The 14,005-nt window shown below is 35.8% G+C and overlaps 1 protein-coding gene across 5 annotated transcripts in view; it reads left to right on the plus strand.

The window, feature by feature from the left end:
• Window positions 1-14,005, plus strand: part of Klhl13 (kelch like family member 13) — a 160,216-nt gene that overhangs the window by 137,664 nt on the left and 8,547 nt on the right. For all 5 annotated transcript variants that reach the window (XM_085838235.1, XM_085838239.1, XM_085838236.1 and 2 more), the window contains one exon: window positions 6,481-7,276. In XM_085838235.1, the coding sequence (XP_085694361.1) occupies window positions 6,481-7,276 (796 nt within the window). The remainder of the gene's footprint in view (window positions 1-6,480; window positions 7,277-14,005) is intronic.

Raw genomic sequence — 14,005 nt, forward strand, 5'->3', positions numbered from 1 at the left:
TTAAGTACAATATTTTTCAATTTCACCTCCCACATATAATAGGAAACAGATATTTGTCTTTCTTTGGCTTGTTTCATGTTACACAATATCCTCCAGTGTCATTGCTTTCTTCATCTGTCCATCTGTTGATGTACATATATGCTGATTCCCTAACATGGCTATTGTGTATAGTGCTGTAGTACAAAGAATGAACATGCATCTCTGTGGTATGTAACATAGATTGCCTTGGGTATATAGCTGGTCTTTAAAGAAACTTCCATCTTTAGTTTCTGAAGCATATCTACAGTGACTTCTGAGGTAGTGGAACTAGTTACTGTATACTCCCACCAGTAGTCTTCGAGTTCCTGTCCTCATCCCACCCCATCCTTGCCTACATTTGTTGTCATTCATTTTCCTGTTTGCTATCCTGAGTAGGGTGAGATAGAATCTTGAGGTAGTTTTGTTATTGAACTTGGGGTTACATCTTGTGCCCAAAACTAGGTATGGCCACAGGTCTTCAATAGTCAAACTAAAATGAAAAGGAGATTTATTCAATGTAGCCACATTGCGAATGAGACAAAAAGATCCCTCAAGTCTCCCCACCCCAAGTCTCACTTAAACAGAGGGGACATTTATGTAGTCCCAATCAAAGTAGCCCTCTTTTGATCCATGGTTATTTGGTCTTCAGTCTTTTTCCTGGAGTTAAATTCCCATTCTTTCTCAGGCTTTTGTTTTCTCCCAGCATGAGATTCCTGGAGAAATTTCCACTGGGGGGGGGGGGGGGGGGCGGGGTCTGTTGTTTCAAAAATCTGATAGATTGAGAAACATAAATGGCTCTTTAGAGTATCTTGTTTTCTTTTGGACCTGTAACAGTTTGATTTGCATTCCTCTGATGGCTAAAAATGTTGTTTGATATATTTATTGATTTCAGCTAAGAATGTTGAAAATTGCTTGATATATTTATCCATCATTTGTACATCTTTAGACCTTTTGTCTATAATTGGATTTGTTCTTTAGTTGTTTTATACATATTTTAATTATCCCTTTGTTCTTACCTGAATGTTCTTTAGCTTTTGTCTTCAAATGTGTTCTGTGCCTATGCAGGGATTCTGGCTAGAAATGTGTGTTGCATCTTCTGCTCCTAATTTTAATTGCTTGATTGCATATGCTTATATTTTTCAAGTTGGTTGAACTCGTCTTTGGGCTGGGTTTCATATAAACTAGAAAGCACTAAGTCGAATTTAAAGTGTGGAGTGCGTGATGGAGAAGAAGCTGAAGTGATAGAATTGGTATTATAAAAGACTTACTAATACATTTGCTCAGGAAACATTAAGTCACACAAGTGGAATTTAGCCTCCAAAATACTCCAAAGATAAATGGCATGCTTAACGGGCATGTTAGAGAGATACAAAATTTAGGATGCTGGGATGTGTATGTTTACTCATTGGAATTGATAGGCCTTGATCAGCCATTAGGCTTTGGTTCTTATAACAAAAGAGATAGCAATGACTTGAAACCAGCCATTAGAAAGACATACCTCTAAGGGACAGCTGGGACAGACAGGCAGGATAAGGTTAAACCACCATTAAGTAAGTCCAGGTCTGCCATTAATCCTTTGTTCTCTTACCAGGAAAATACTATTCTTCCTGGTAAGTAAGATGATTCCTCAGTAACAATTATTTCTAAAAGAACAACACTGGAATACTTAAAATAATTCTGGCAGTATTCAAAATCTTTGTTGTGTATATCTGCCTAAGGGGCCAGATTTATATTATCTATTTAAATTGTTCGAGTGCAACCTGGGATTAGAACCCAAAAAGAGATTTAAGAATGACAGCATCATATATAAAACACATAAGCCTAAGGTATTTAAAATCTAATGAAATCTTTTGGGTGTCGACTCTTATTTGGACATTATCCACAGTCAACCAGAAGTTTTCCTTAGGAAAGAGTTTACTTCATCTCTAAGTGTGTGGAGCGAATTCTCACTGAGCAGGTATATTAGTCTCTGCTTTTGACTTTGCAAGTATAAAAGCAGGCATTTGTTTGTTTAATCTGTACCAGGATCTCTTTGTATATAACACTATTTCTTTAACAAAATAATACCAGAGATTTCTAATCAAATGTGCCATTGAATCATTAAATTATATTAATGAAGGTGTTTGGGTGCAGGCAAAATTTATTTGAATCTGCAGCAGCAACAAGGACTAACATGTTAATGAGAACACAAGTAGCAAAATTATAGTGTGTGAACTGCTTTTCAGATGGCTTGAAAGTTTGAATTAAAAAATAATATAATAATATATGTCAAAGAAATAAAAGTAAAATTTTGAAGAACAATTTTAGACGTGCCTCGATGTAGGTGATGAATTTCTCTTGTTTTATTGTTCAGTCTTTTTAAAATGTAGAAGATTTATATGATCTAAAGAGAAGCCACAGTATGTGCAGACCTTTTAAATGAAGTAATACTGTCTGGATTCAGTTCTGTTGTAAATCTGTTCTCATATGTAATTACTTGGGGATTCTGGCCAGACTTTCAGATGAAATTTGATAGATTGGGATGAAATTAGAATTATTCCTACTTGAAGACTTAATAATCTTTAAGTATCATTGAAAGTATAAGGTTCTCTCTCATATGTAAACTACATTACATGGTATTGCCGGTATTCATTTCTTTTTTTAAAATATTTTTTATTACCTATTTTCCCCAATTACATTCCCAATGCTATCCCAAAAGTCCCCCATACCCTCCCCCCCCCAACTTACCTACCCACCCATTCCCATTTTTTGGCCCTGGTGTTCCCCTGTACTGGGGCATATAAAGTTTGCATGTCCAATGGGCCTCTCTTTCCAGTGATGGCCGACTAGGCCATCTTTTGATACATATGCAGCTAGAGACAAGAGCTCCGGGGTACTGGTTAGTTCATAATTTTGTTGCACCTATAGGGTTGCAGATCTCTTTAGCTCCTTGGGTACTTTCTCTAGCTCCTCCATTGGGGGCCCTGTGATCCATCCAATAGCTGACTGTGAGCATCCCCTTCTGTGTTTGCTAGGCCTCGGCCTAGTCTCACAAGAGACAGCTATATCAGGGTCCTTTCAGCAAACACTTGCTAGTGTATGCAATGACTGACTCTGAGCATCCCCTTCTGTGTTTGCTAGGCCTCGGCCTAGTCTCACAAGAGACAGCTATATCAGGGTCCTTTCAGCAAACACTTGCTAGTGTACGCATCTGGAGACTGCCATATCCAGGGATCCATCCCATAATTAGCCTGTATTCATTTCTAACATACTACCTGATGTAAACATCTGAAGATTGTCTACCTGAGACAGACGTTACTAAGAATTGGGACTGAGCAGTGGGTCAGAGTGAACTAGAATAAAGTAGTCCTGAAATTTGGTAAAATTATTTCCTGTTTGCCATCAGCTTTAGTCGGTTTATTTTGTTAACTGTTCTCTGAGACTTCAACTTTTAACCCTGTATTTTAAAATTACCTCATGAAGATTAATTTCCCAATACACACTTCCCCTGTGTTCCATTTATTATTAATAAGGTCCTAGTAATTTTCTGTCCTAATAAGTACTATATTCTGTTACTACATCTTGAATATTTGTAATACTGATTTTAGTAGATCTTAACTTTGCTTGTATGTCCACAGTGTAGTGTCTGTAATATAGAGGCTATAGAAAATAGTTCTTTTATAAAGAAGATGACAATTTAGAAGATAATCAAAAACTCTCTAGCAGTGTTTTAAAGGTGGGAGTTATTTGTATTGAGTAGGTGTTCTATCCAAGTCTTTTCCAGCCCTTTGCATCTGTGTATATGGATTACTGATAGCTAGAAGATAATCTCCAAATGCCCATATGTAAAAGGTTGTTGGTTTTTTTTCTCCTGACATATTAGTAATGTTTATCTAATTGGATATTGTTAAAGACAGGGGCAGGGTGGTGGAAGAGAATAAAATATCCTAATCTTGTTTCTTTATTATCATCATACCATTATAGTCATCATCATTAGTTTTTGAGACATGGTCTAACTCCACCCCAGACTGGCCTCAAACTCATGACAATCCTACTAGTCCACAGATATGCATGTAGTAGGATTATAGTTGCACACTGGGATGCCAGGCTCTGCTAACCACTTATGTTAGCATCTTGTTTTTTAAATCTTGATTGTTGGGCCATTTTATTTCTATTCAGATGTTTTCATTTCTTCCTTGTTCAGGAGATGGGGATCTCACTTTGTAGCTCAGGCTAACCATGAGCTTGTGAGCAGCCTACTTCTATTTCTCAAATGCTAGAATCACAGGCATATACCATCACACTCCACATGCAAGAAATTTAGATTTAACTTGTATCTAACTAATTTGTAATAGCTGGTGATCTTAATTGACCATTCTTTGTTGATTTTGCTAGTAGTCATATAATAATGACAGAAGTGGTCATCTTTGACAATTTTGTGCTGTCAGAAATACTTGCCTATCCCTAGTAGTAAATATTTCCAAAAGCAAAATTACCTTTACTTTTTACTTGCTAGGAAAGCAGATTCATCACCCTAAATAATAATGCCTTCCACCTAGTACCATCTGGGTAATCAAATATGGCTTTAACTCTATTCCATGCGACTGAAGGTTTTTTGACACATCAATCTGCCAGTTCTAAAATAGGATTAAAATACATTTAGTATTAAAAATCAAAGGTATTGGTACATTATTAGTCCGTGCATTTCTAGAGAACCAGAATTTATTTTCCTTATTTTCTGCTAGTTTATTTTAGGTGTTTTAAATATATAACTATCAAATAAAGTAAGCAATAAGACATTTTGATGATTTTTTTTTATAATCAGCAAATCCGTTTTCTTAGGAGAAACATTGCCATCAGTTCTCTATGCACTGCTGAACACTCTAGGCTCAAATAGATAGCTCAAAACCCATGCTCACACAGAAGCCCCCCGTAAACCCCAGGCCTTTGTTAAACTCCACAAGCCACAAAAAGATTTGTGGAGAGACAGCAGGAGTTGACAGGGGTAACAAGAAGATAAGAGAGGTTGGAAGGAGAGTTATCAATGTGAATTGTGTACATGTAGGAAACTTGAGTAACAACAGATTTTAATTAATTAAAAACAAGTTATTAAAATTAAATAGAATAACAGAAAAAAGTGCAAATTGTTTTTGAGAAATATATCTATGGACATATTTGTTGGCCAGTCTTACAGTTTTTACTGTTATAATATCTAACTGAGTTGTTATTTTATGCAAAGGAGTAATGCTTTTAGCTTTTGTTTTCAATACTGGGGGTGGAACTAATGGCTTTTGCATGCCAGACAAACAGCCTACCAGTGAGCTACATCTCTAGCCCTTCATTTCATCAAGTGAAACATCAATAGAAGGATTATTCATTTTTCTCTTAACCATATAGCACATGCCTTAGCATTGCAGTTATGAAGTTAACAATGCATTGGTGAATTTTATGTTACACGTTGTTAATATACTATGACATAAGTTAAGAAACACACACATTGAGCCTTTTCCCTGTCTTTGTGTTGTATACACACATGGAAGTATTTGTGTGGTGGGCTTGTTTTATGGTTTTATCTTGTATTATGTTTGCTGATTTTATTTTCCTGTTTCTCATTTTGACCTATCAGTTATTAAAACATTGCAAAGTGCTCCTGCCTAGGAAGGAAGGGCCACTTGATTCACTTCCCCACTTTCTTCACTTTCTACTTTAGGGCATATTTAAGTTTGTGCTAGGAATGTTATTCTGGGCTTATTTCAATTATCACTAGTGCTAGAGTGTGTTAGTACTAACAGAAAAACTAAGGAAAGTTACACTGCCAAGATATGAACAATAGATCCCCCAAATTCATCCTGCATGGGTTTTAATATAGATACATTCTTCCTGCCATCAACACATTCTCTAACTTACATTTCTGGATAAATATATGTAAAATAATTTTGTACAAGAAACAACTGTGCTATTAACTCATTTCTTATGAACACTAACTTTGAAAAGAATCCATATGAAGGATAGTAACAAATGACACCTCTATAGAAAAATGGAAGTCAAAGAATTAGATAATAGACATTCTGTTTTGTGACCTGCTAATTTTATGTGCTATTTTGAACAACCAAGAAGAAGAAATTGATTTGACTGTAATTAAATAACATACAATTTTTCCTAAATTTTTCATCTAGCAATTATTTCATTAGTATTTAGGTGGATAATTTTTGAGGAAGAAAAAATTATTTTGGACATAGTCAATTGAAATGTTGTCTTAGGTTAAGAGCTTTTTGGTTTTGTTTAGCCATCATTTTTTGCTGAACCAGGTGAAGGTTTTTTGTATCATCTTTACACTTTTATACACTTAAATAAGAATTTTTATTTACACTTCTATGGATTTTACAAAGCAGTCTTCCTCTGAAATAAGAGGTTTTGTGATCAAAATGTAGATGTCCAGAATTTTCTTGTTTTCATGTTTGAATTTTTTTATTGGATTCTTAGGTCACTTTGGATAACTGTGTTGAAGTTGGACGGATTGCCAACACCTACCATCTGACAGAAGTGGATAAATATGTCAACAGCTTCGTCTTAAAGAATTTTGCTGCATTGCTGAGCACTGGGGAGTTCCTGAAGCTTCCCTTTGAGCGCCTTGCCTTTGTCCTGTCCAGCAACAGCCTTAAGCGCTGCACCGAACTTGACCTCTTCAAAGCTACCTGTCGCTGGCTTCGCCTGGAAGAACCTAGAATGGACGTTGCTGCAAAACTAATGAAGAATATACGATTTCCGCTGATGACACCACAGGAGCTCATTAATTATGTGCAAACCGTGGATTTCATGAGAACTGACAATACTTGCGTCAATTTGCTTCTGGAAGCCAGCAATTACCAAATGATGCCGTTTATGCAGCCAGTTATGCAGTCAGACAGGACTGCCATTCGGTCTGACACCACTCGTTTGGTTACACTCGGAGGAGTCCTGAGACAGCAGCTTGTCGTCAGTAAAGAATTGCGCATGTATGATGAAAAGACCCACGAGTGGAAATCTCTAGCCCCCATGGATGCCCCAAGATACCAGCATGGCATTGCTGTCATCGGAAATTTTCTCTACGTTGTTGGTGGGCAGAGTAATTATGACACAAAAGGAAAAACCGCCGTCGATACAGTGTTTAGATTTGATCCTCGATACAACAAATGGATCCAAGTTGCATCTTTAAATGAAAAGCGCACCTTCTTCCACCTAAGTGCCCTCAAAGGATTTCTGTATGCAGTTGGTGGACGAAATGCAGCTGGAGAACTCCGTAAGTCTTTCTACTTATATTATATATAGGATATTTTTTTATTCAGGAATTTGTTGTTGGTAACAAAAAAATTTAGAGATAAAAATATGCCTAGGGTTTCCTTTGTAATCTATTTTTCTAAGAAAATATCAAAGATCATCTGTATGATTTATTTCTGCATAAAATATTAGCCATGGTCCAAACTATAACTAATATATAGTTTGCTGAATTTGAACAGCTATATAATTTTCATATTGAAAGATCAATTGGAATATATATTCAAGTAATTTATATTCTAATAGAGTCTTGATAGAAGTTTGACATCATTCTTCATCCTCCACTATTAAAAACCCACAAGCTGCCTGGCAGTGGTGGTACATGCCTTTAATCCCAGCACTTGGGAGGCAGAGGCAGGCAGATTCCTGAGTTCGAGGCCAGCCTGGTCTACAGAGTGAGTTCCAGGATAGCCAGGGATACACAGAGAAACCCTGTCTGGAAAAAAAAAAATCCACAAACTATGCTACTTAAAATCATTCTTTACAAAGGCTTGGTTCTTCTTATTTCCTCAATTCCAGAATTGATATCTAATAGTGACCACACAGTAAGATAATATTCTTCTTGTAGTCAACGTATAGTTCATTCAGTATTAGACACAGTTTGTTAACTATGAAAATTAAGATCTCTGACTATTAGACTTCAAAATTACTCTTACTGAAACATCAGACAGGTTTCACCATGGTATACTTCTTTTGTCTTCCTAATTAAACATTGGTCATGAATTTATTTTAACAGAAATATTTTGTCTCTATATAAATCAATCCCATAAGGTCTCTTTTAGATTAAGTGTGAATAATATATTTTTAATATAATGGATGTTAGGGATACTTCATTTTATATCTATCGCCACTATTATTGTTTAGTCTTTTTTAAAAAATATTTTTTATTACGTATTTTCCTCAATTACATTTCCAATGCTATCCCCAAAGTCCCCCCATACCCTCCCCCCAACTCCCCTACCCACCCACTCCCACTTTTTGGCCCTGGTGTTCCCCTGTACTGGGGCATATAAAGTTTGCATGTCCAATGGGCCTCTCTTTCTAGTGATGGCTGATTAGGCCATCTTTTGATACATATGCAGCTAGAGTCAAGAGCTCCCGGGTACTAGTCTTTTTAAATTACCAACAATACATTCGTTATTTGGAAAGTCACGACTAGACTAGAAAGAGTCATTGTTGGTTTGAAGTTGTATGGTTGATTTTTATCTGTTAGTTGTTGTTGTTGCCATCCAGTGTGGGATCTCAAACTCAGAGCATTGTATGTGGTAGACAAGCACGGTACTACTGTGAAGTATTCTCCAGTCACCAGCCTTAATTTAACACTTTGGTTCTACATAGAATCCTTGAGATGGCCAGTGTCTCAAACTCTTTATCATCTATCATGGTATTAAATAAATTTAGGATATTTCTCAGAATCTTTTTCTCCTAGTATTGTAAGAAATTAGAGACTTTAGTAGTCTATTAGATCCAGCTGTTTATTGGAGAGAAGAACGACTTCCCCACTTTTTACTTTCCTATGTATAGAACACTTTCTTGGTGGTAGCATGGCCTTAATGTTACTCATCTTTTCTATCTGATTTCTCCACGTGGAGTTATATAAGTTTTTCTGGAACCAAGCTTTGTAGATCTGGGGAACCTAGAGGGCATTATCATTAACTACATAGGTTTTCCAGTTTCTTTCATTAGTCAGATTTCTAAAAGCATGAGATACTCATGCTCTTAGCATAAAATTGACATTCTAGGACTTCTTAGTTTAGCCACACATATTGTCTTCTGTTATTGTACTGTTTTAAGTGTATGACATCTGAAAATGCCTAGGAAGTACAATCACTTGTACTTTTGTGGTTTACTGAAAAGGTAACTACTATAAAGATAGTCTTCAAAAATTGACAGAATTCTGGGAGGCAGTTGGTGGTCATTTCGAAACATCTCTTCGTACATGGGATGGGTCTCTTTCTTAGTGCTGTGAATGAATATTCAGCCACTTATTTTTCATTATCCTGTCTGTAATATTAATTAGGAATATTATTTTGGGGAAAATTATACTCTTTAAGCCATGGAAAAATCATTATGTAAAACTAAGAATCTCGAGGCTTCTATTTTTCTCATGCATCCCTGTGTTCTCTGTTTTCCTATGTTGTATCTAGGTAGGAACAAGAAATAAGTGAGTGCATTGGCCAAATAGCATAGGAATAGGCTACCTTGAACATGATCTGTACCCCTAGTTAGAGAAAGTTGCACACACACACACACAAAACCGTTTAAAAAATAGAGGCCATAAATTTGAGATCAAGATGGGGTATGTGTGATAGGTTGGAGGGAAGAAATGGAAATAGGAAAAAAGATGTAATTATACTTTACTCCAAAAAGAGAGAGAAATAAAAAATACATATATTGGCACTGCCTATTGGCACTACTAGACTATCACTAGGCCTAATGGTACATACCTGAATTCTTTGCACTTGACAGGTTGAGGCAGAGGAATCTGAGTTCAAGGCCAACCTGGGCCATGTAGTGATACTCTGACTTTAAAAAGGTTTCACAAAGGTTAACCTAAGGATAGATAATTACTTTAAAATTTACCATCATCATCATCTGCCTGAGATGCTATTGACTGATTTTAATCTTATTTCACAAACCACATTTTTTACAACTGTTTGTCTGATTGCCGTACAGATCCTAAACCTCCTTGTGATGAGGGTGCTCTAATTCTAATTATAGATCACTTCATGATATTTCGTCCCATTTTAAGAGATATCCCTTAGCTGCGCATGTTAGTGTACACATTTAATACCAGACAGAGGCAAGCAGATCTCTTGTGTTTGAGGCCAGCCTGATATACAGAGCAAGTTCCAGGACAACCAAGTATGCACAAAAACTCTGTCTCAAAAAACAGATAGAAAGCAAATGAGCAAATGAGAGAGAACTTCCATCATGTATAAATTACAAAATGAAAACTATTCATAAACTTTTATAGGAGTTGATCCCTTCCTTAATAGTATCACCATCAAAAACATGTTTTATTAAATAGTTTAAGGTACAATATATAGAATTTTTTAAAATTACATGATTGGCATACTAAGTGATTCCAATTGAAAGTCGTAATTCCAAGAAAGACTTCAGGCTAGAAAGAATCATTGTACAAGACTAAAATCAAGAGACTTCATTCATTTTCTGACCCGAACACGGGTTGAGGTGGAGAGTATGCCACCTTATCTTAGCAGGTTGTGTTCCATTTTGTTGAGGCAGCAAAACTTGTAACCATCCTTGATTTCTCTTCCCAGTGAACACAGTGAATTCTTCTGAATCTTATCCATTAATAAATGAGTTTTTATATAAATCCAAACAGAATTTGTATTGGTTGCACTGTGTAGTTTTCTGCCCATGTTGTTTTTGCAGAACAAAAAGAGGTCTACAGAAAGTCATATATATATATATATATATATATATATATATATATATATATATATATGTATGTGTGTGTGTGTGTGTGTGTGTGTGTGTGTGTGAGAGAGAGAGAGAGAGAGAGAGAGAGAGAGAGAGAGAGAGAGAGAGAGAGAGAGAGAGAGACTTCATCATATATATGAATATGACTGGGGTTTATTGTTGGTTTTTTAATTCCCCTTATATAGACTTGCTAGTATCTCTTCCTATAAAGAAGCATCCTTTTTTATTTTTCCAGAGCTGAGGACTGAACCCAGGGCCTTGTGCTTGCTAGGCAACGCTCTACCACTGAGCTAAATCCCCAAATCCAGAGCATCCTCTTTTTAACTCATTAGATTTCCATGCTCACATGCCTATTGAAATAGAGAAGGTGATGGATAGAGCATGGCAAGAAACAGGGATTTGATAGGGAAAGTCTCTTAATAATTTAACAGTTTCATTGATTGGTTCCAGTACATCATGAAATCTTCATATATACAATATCCATTACTCTTATGTAGTTATAAAAGGAAAACAGTGACAACCTTTGTAAGACATGATATATTAATTTAATATACTGGACCTTTTCAAATTTTCTCATGGAATATATGAGGGCCTTAAGGGGGAATAATATAAGTCTGCAGCACATTAAAAAAGACTGAATACCTGCATGCCTAACTTATTTCTGGAATGTATTTCTTTGGGCATTTTTCTCTCCCTGATACTGGTTGCAACAGGAAAATAGGAAAAGTGTATAGGAGCTGCCACATTTTTGCATTTTTCAGAAGTGTCTTTTGTTTCTTCTGCTTAACCTTTTGAAAATGTAGTGTCATTATGAAATCAGCCTTCCATTGTGGGTTTCTATTTTGAAGAAGACTATAATGGCTCAGATCCTTTCAGTGCAATTATATATCAAACAAGTTTTCAAATGATGGAATAGCAGAAAAATGTTCAAATAAATAGACAGCAAAATTGCTAAAATGTATTAAATGAACCCCCATAACCTTTAATAGATTTGGGGTTTTATTGATTAGTAAACAGATTCTAGATCTAGAGTAAGTATCACATTATCTCTATCTTTTTTTTTTAATTTATTTTTGGTATGTGAGTATACTATAGCTGTCTTCAGACATACAGATGAGAGCACTGGATCCTATTACATATGGCTGTAAGCCACCATGTGGATGCTGGGAATTGAACTCAGGACCTCGGGAAGAGCAGCCATCTTAACTGCTGAGCCATCTCTCCAGACCTTGATAAAATAATCTGAAAAATGAGGATCCCTTGAACAGATGAAATAAGCATCCTAATTATAGTTATGAAATCGAAGGGTTTCTAAGTTCTACACCAGAGCCTCAGAGCACTGAAGTTGAGTCTCTAGTTTAGTAGTCAGGGAACTTCTGTAAAACCTCAGAAATTCTAGTCATAGCTTTTGAGGTATTAATTCACCGTTGCAGCTAATGAGCCCCTCTCTTGTAGAAGAAAAGTAATTGTAGATAGTCCATAAACAAATAATTGGGCCTCAGCTCCAATAAAACTTTATTTATGACCACTGAAATTGTAATTTCATATAATTTTTATGATGCAGAATAGTCCTTTGGTTGATTTTTCCAGGCTTTAAATAATGCTATGGCATTCATCTTGCTGTATCATGGGGCATAGAGAAATGGGCATGGGTTTGAGAGACTGGATTTGACAGGGTCTGAAGTTTCCTGGCACCTGCCCTGCATTTCACCTGGTTCTTACAGCTGTAACCATCACTTTAGGGCTCAAGCCCCTTGCCTTGTTCTGCCTTTGCCCTTCCCTGCTTGTCAGATGTATCAATAGCAATCTGTATTTGATTATTGCACAAATGTGAAAAACATAAACAAGAATGTACACATCAGATTTTAAATCAGCTGCATTTTCTTTTCCTAATGAATGCTATTGATTTCTCTAATAAAAACAGTGGGACACAGAAAAACTTTAAAGGTTGACAATAAAGCTAAGGGAACTGAAAAGTATAAAGGTGATTGATGACCCGGGATGCTCAGGGTTGAGGAGCTATCATATAGTTAGTGAGATGAATTTCCATCTTGCACTGTGAGGTTCCTGCATGGGAAACTATGAATGTATCTTACAATTCCTATTAGAGAAAAAAGGCAATTAATGTACTGATACAAGAATGGTATTATCTTTTCATACAGTGAAATGTTAACAACCACCATGATTAGCTATTCAATCTCTAACTCCACCATAAAAAGAATAAGAGGAAAATAATGGAAACTGCATCTAGACAGGTGGATTATATATATAAAAGGACAGTTATAATGGAGAAATTTCAAAGTTCAAAGGGGAAAATGTTGCATTAATAGAAGCATATAGCTAATCAGGTCTCTTTTTGGCTTGAACTATATGGAGAAAATGATACCTGGAAGTCTTTTTTGTAATCCCCCTTCTGTTACGATGTGAGGTTAGATTGCTTTTTCATAGAAAGTTTGTCCATTTCTTACTTTCTAATATCACATGCCACTCAGTACATTAAGTCCCTCTGTGTATGAGACAAAAATAGGGGAGAAAGAATAGTATATAATCTGTCAGGTGACAGATTTTGCTTGTCAGGTGATAGTCATGCTAAAAGCAACTAGAAAAGAGTATTTTATAAAGCATTGCAAAATAAAGGCAATATATACTTGAAATGATAGATATATTAATTATACTGATTTGACCATCATATATGTATACACATATCAGAACATCATACTGTATGCTATAAATACATCATTATTATGTACCCATTAAAAACTCCACAGCCTCATATAGGTCATCAAGAGAATAAATCAGAATGACAATTGAAAAGATTTTGAAATTAAAAAAAAATAAACACGAAGTACGTGGAAAAGGAAAGGACTAGAAGGATGTAAATTGCTAATGCATAGGCATGATGGGAGGAGCAAGAGTACTTGGCATAAGTGAACTGATGGAATAAACAAAATTACTTTGTAGAACACAAACAAAATTGCTTCTCTATCCCCATATTTGCTTGTGCTTAATAAGTAGGGAATGTAATTCAAAGGTATACTCTCAGTTAGGATTGCCTTTAAAGCTGCTAAACCTTAGACTTTCTGCTTTATGTCACTGCCAAGAGCTGTATCCTAAAGTAAAAACTATATCATAAAGCAGATTTTATTTTGAGGTTGCCACCATGCTTCCCTGCATAGTGTTGTGGTTTTGTCAGGTGAAAAGACAGGGTTGAGGGAAACAAAGAATTTGATATGCTTTTGCAGTATCT

Source organism: Mus caroli, unplaced genomic scaffold (assembly GCF_978045245.1).
Source record: "Mus caroli unplaced genomic scaffold, Mus_caroli_1 scaffold_5, whole genome shotgun sequence".
Classification (NCBI taxonomy): domain Eukaryota; kingdom Metazoa; phylum Chordata; class Mammalia; order Rodentia; family Muridae; genus Mus; species Mus caroli.